Source organism: Hippopotamus amphibius, chromosome 3 (assembly GCF_030028045.1).
Source record: "Hippopotamus amphibius kiboko isolate mHipAmp2 chromosome 3, mHipAmp2.hap2, whole genome shotgun sequence".
Classification (NCBI taxonomy): domain Eukaryota; kingdom Metazoa; phylum Chordata; class Mammalia; order Artiodactyla; family Hippopotamidae; genus Hippopotamus; species Hippopotamus amphibius.
Window position 1 is genome coordinate 108,287,244 of NC_080188.1, and position 4,628 is coordinate 108,291,871.

Consider the following 4,628-nt stretch of genomic DNA (forward strand, 5'->3'; position numbering starts at 1 on the left):
TAGATGGAATCAAGGAATAACGTGACTTACTTTGTCCTCTTGGGCCTCACACGGAATCCAAAGGAGCAGAAAATCCTTTCTGTTATGTTTTTTCTCTTCTACATGTTGACCATGGTGGGCAACATGCTCATTGTTGTGACTGTCAATGCCAGTAAGACCCTGAACTCACCAATGTACTTTTTTCTTGCTAGCTTATCATTTATGGATGTCACTTATTCCTCAGTCATTTCCCCAAAATTGATTTCAGACATGTTCTTTGGGGAAAATACTATATCTTTCAAATTTTGTATGTCTCAGCTCTTTACAGAGCACCTTTTTGGTGGATCAGAGGTCTTCCTTCTGTTGGTGATGGCCTATGACCGTTATGTGGCCATCTGTAAGCCCTTGCATTATTTGGTTATCATGAAGCAAAGGGTGTGTGTTGTGCTGCTGGTGGTGTCCTGTGTTGGAGGTTTTGTGCACTCAGTAATTCAACTTAGCACTATTTATGGGCTCCCATTCTGTGGCCCCAATGTCATTGATCATTTTATCTGTGACATGTACCCCTTATTGAAACTCATCTGTGCTGATACTTATGTCATTGGCATCTTAGTGGTGGCCAATGGAGGACTGATCTGCTCTATTGTGTTTCTACTCTTACTCATCTCCTATGGAGTCATCTTGCACTCTCTGAAGAACCTGAGTCAGGAAGGGAGGTGGAAAGCCCTCCAGACCTGTGGTTCCCACATCACTGTGGTTGTCTGCTTCTTTGTTCCCTGTATTTTCATGTATGCAAGACCTGCAAAGACCTTCCCCATTGACAAATCATTGAGCGTGTTTTATACAGTCATAGCCCCCATGCTGAACCCAGTAATCTACACTCTGAGAAACTCAGAGATGATGAATGCTATGAAGAAACTCTGGAGAAGAAATATCTTATCTCACAGTAAATAAGTTTTACATTCACCTTGAAGACAGTAATATGAATTTAGGGTCATCTCCTTTGAAATCAAAAGTCTTTTAAATCTGATTCACCTATCCCTTTCATTTAAAGCATTTATTGTAATTATAACAAAAAATGCACTGCATAATTGGGTTATTGATGTGTTTCATTGGTATAATGTCATTTCTAAATATAGTGTTTTGTTTATCACTTTGCCTAGAAAGGTGTAAAATGTATAAGGAGGTAATTGATAAAAAATATGTAATAAATAAATTTTTTATAGCCCCAATGATTTTAATCAGTTTATGAATTTTAAATCATTTTCCAAGACAGTTTTATTTTTTTAGTTATATTCTTGCCATTTTTGTCCATTTTTTTGATTTTATTAGTGAAGATTTTTAATTTTATATATATGTATATTGTCCTCTGTATTCAATTTTAGGTTCATTACATATAAAATATTCTGTCAGTGACACTTTTTAATGTTAAAAAGAAAGCGTAATGATGATGAGTAAAAATAGAAACCATATGAAATGTTGTTAAGTGAAAAATGTCTTCTCTCAAAATATTTCTGAACAAAATAAGAAGGAAAGAATGATAAATTTGATCATATTAAGAACTCCTGTTGAACAAAAACATCTGAAAGCAATCAAAATGGCAAGTTATTAACTGAAGTGATATTCATAGGAAGTATTCAATATACAGTTGGGATGATTTTTTCCTTGAAAGCTCACTAAAACATCCTGTAAAACCAAACTAAATGAAATCAAACCAAAGCAAAGAAAACCTCCTTTCCACCCCTCTTCATTGTTTCTTAGTGTTCTTTCTGAAGGTAGTCACAGAAGTCTTTCTTGAGTCTTCAAGTATTAATCTTTACAAATATAAACATATTTATATATGTGTATGTGTATAAATGTTTGCATGTAGATATTTACATTTTACTATTTAATGCCTTTAGGACCCTTCCATACAAGTCCATACAGATCTAACTCCTCAGTTATTCTTATAAAATGTGATATTCCCTTATAATATTTCTAAATTAGTGTATCCAGTACTTTTCATTACTTTTTCAGTCTTTTTCTATGTCATATAATTCTGCAATAAATATATGCCTTCTTGATTATATGTTCCCACAAATGTTAGTTCCCAGAAGTAAAGATTTTGGGTCAGAGGGAATATGTATTTAAAATGTTGATATTCTTAGTTCCTGTCAAAATGTGATTCATGAGGATGTATCTATAATTCTACCCACTGTTTTTGAGTCTATTTTTTGCGCATATTTTCAACAACCAATGTCGAATAAACATCTTTTGGTATGTGACAATATGATTCATCAAACAAATTACAATTCATTTGTATACTTAAATTGGAACTCTCAGAATAAAATTGATTTGGGTATGTTTTCATGTGTTTAAAGCTATATGTATTTATCTTTGAATTTTCTAAATTTTAACCTTTTTTTTAATTTTTAGTGTTTTCCATACTTATTTTTATGAGCAATTATATGCTAAGGAAATAACCTTTTCAAAAATCATTATTAATTTACTTAAATTTCTGGCCTGTGATTGGATTTTGCTTTTCTTTTGCTATACAGAATTTGTTTTGGCTACATAGAATTTTTATTTACCTGATAAGGTTTATGAATATTTTATTTAGTTTTTGTATCATCCTTAAAAATTTTACCCATTTTCCCCTAGCCATAATATTTCCATGTTTTATTAGAAGTTAATCATTTTAGCATGTTTTTTGTTTTATATTTTACATGAAATTTTTGATTCATTAGGCATTTATATTAATATATGAGAAGTTAAATAGTGATTGTGTTTTATTGTTTTCTAAATGAACTTTTTTTTGGTAGTTGCATGATTGTCTTTCACCACTGATTTGAACTCCTAACTTTATTGTATTATAAAGTTCCACAGATATTTGGATGCAATTCAGGACTGTTCTGTTCCACTGGTCTCTTCAGTCATGTGCCATTTAATGCAGGATATAACTGCAATTCCTCTGTAATACATTTTGAAATTCAATAAGCCTAGAACTCCCTCATTACTCTCCTTTTACAGAATTATGTCTGTTCTTGCATATTTATGTTGTCAAATTAAATTTTTAATGAGGGGCCAGTCACAAAAAATTCTGTAAGTTTCAATGCTTTTTGACTTAGGAAGATTAATTTAGGAAGGGTTTATATCTGTAGAGATTTGAGAATTCCTCCATGAAGAAGGTAGGTGTTTTCATTTAGTCTTTTTTATGCTCTCTTGTAGTGTTTTACTTATTTTTTTGCATTATTTATCACTTATAAATATCTATGGTTCTTCCTCCCTGACCCCTTAAATGTTACCTGACATGTAAGCAGTAAGAAAAACTGTTTCTTTTAGAAAGTGCATGACTTAAAACATTGTTGACCAAATTTTGGTGCTGCTGAGGTTATTGTGCTGACAGGTATGACCTATGACTGCTATGTGCCCATCTGTACTACCTTACCAGTATAAATTGACACAGGTGTGGCCATCTCTGGGCGTCTCCTGGGTTGGAAGATTTATTCATGCAACAGTTTAGATCTTCATAGTCTGGTTGGCCCCAATAACACAGATCACATCATGTTTGATATGACTTCTGTTGAAAGTCATCTACATGAACACTCAGACATTTGGTCTTTCTGTTGCTGCCAATAAGCAGTTCTTCTACCTGTTAAACTTACTCTTTTTGACAGTCTCCTATATTGTGACCCTATACATTTTGAAATCTCATGGGTTGGATGGCAGGTGCAAAGTCTCTCACATTACCCTGGTTATTTTATTCTTTGTGCCCTTGTATATCTGTGTACTTGCCTAAAATTATTACCTTTTTCTATCAAATAAGCCATGGCTACATTTTATACTGTGTTAACTCCTATGTTAAATTCTTTATTCTACACACTCAGAAATGCAGAGGTAAAAAATGCCGTGAAGAAGTTCTGAGTCAAAGGATGATTCAATGGGGAAATAAGGAAAGCAACATAAAATAACCTTATCCCTTAAATGGTGAAGAGTTAAAGAAGATAATTTATTTTTTTCAGGGTCAGGGGAACACTACTTGTCAAAGATATATTCATATTGGCATTTAGGCAATCTGAGGAGAGGTCATGATAGGAAATCATAATTACAAAAAAAATTCCTTTTGAATGTATTTATCACCCATTTATTCATCAAATGTTGGAGTACTGTCAAAACCAGTTTGGTTTCTCATTAAAATGAAGTTGTTTACTACATGTAAAATTGCAAGGCAAAAATAAAGCATTTTCGGAAAATAAAAATTTTAGAATATTCTGAGGTTTCTCTTTCTACCCTTTCTAATATTCTGGCTCATCTTTTCTGATTTTCTATTTTTCTATTTTTTCTTCCAAAAGATAAAGTCGACCATCTAATTTTGCTGTATTATTTCTGTAAAAATTCATTGTTATTATAATTGTAACTAGTCATTCACTTTATTTTTTTTTCAGATCTTTATTGGTATATAATTGCTTTACACTCTTGTACCAGCTTTTGAGGTACACCACAGTGAATCAGCTATATACATGCATATATCCCCATATCCCCTCCCTCCCACAAATCCCTCCCACCCTCCCTATCCTGGCCCTCTAAGGCATCACCCACCATTGAGTTGATCTCCCTTTGTTATACAGCAGCTTCCCATTAGCTCTTTATTTTACAGTTGGTAATGTAAA

At 32.8% G+C, this 4,628-nt stretch overlaps 1 protein-coding gene across 1 annotated transcript; it reads left to right on the forward strand.

Moving 5' to 3' along the window:
• On the forward strand, positions 1 to 933 carry LOC130849625 (olfactory receptor 4A47-like). The gene has a single exon (XM_057728626.1). It carries the CDS (start codon positions 4 to 6, stop codon positions 931 to 933), a length of 930 nt encoding a protein of 309 aa, XP_057584609.1. The 5' UTR covers positions 1 to 3.
• Positions 934 to 4,628: the final 3,695 nt, after the last annotated feature.

Coding starts and splice junctions, on each gene's coding strand:
- LOC130849625 (XM_057728626.1), top strand. CDS start 4: ATGGAATCAAGGAATAACGTGACTTACTTTGTCCTCTTGGGCCTCACA.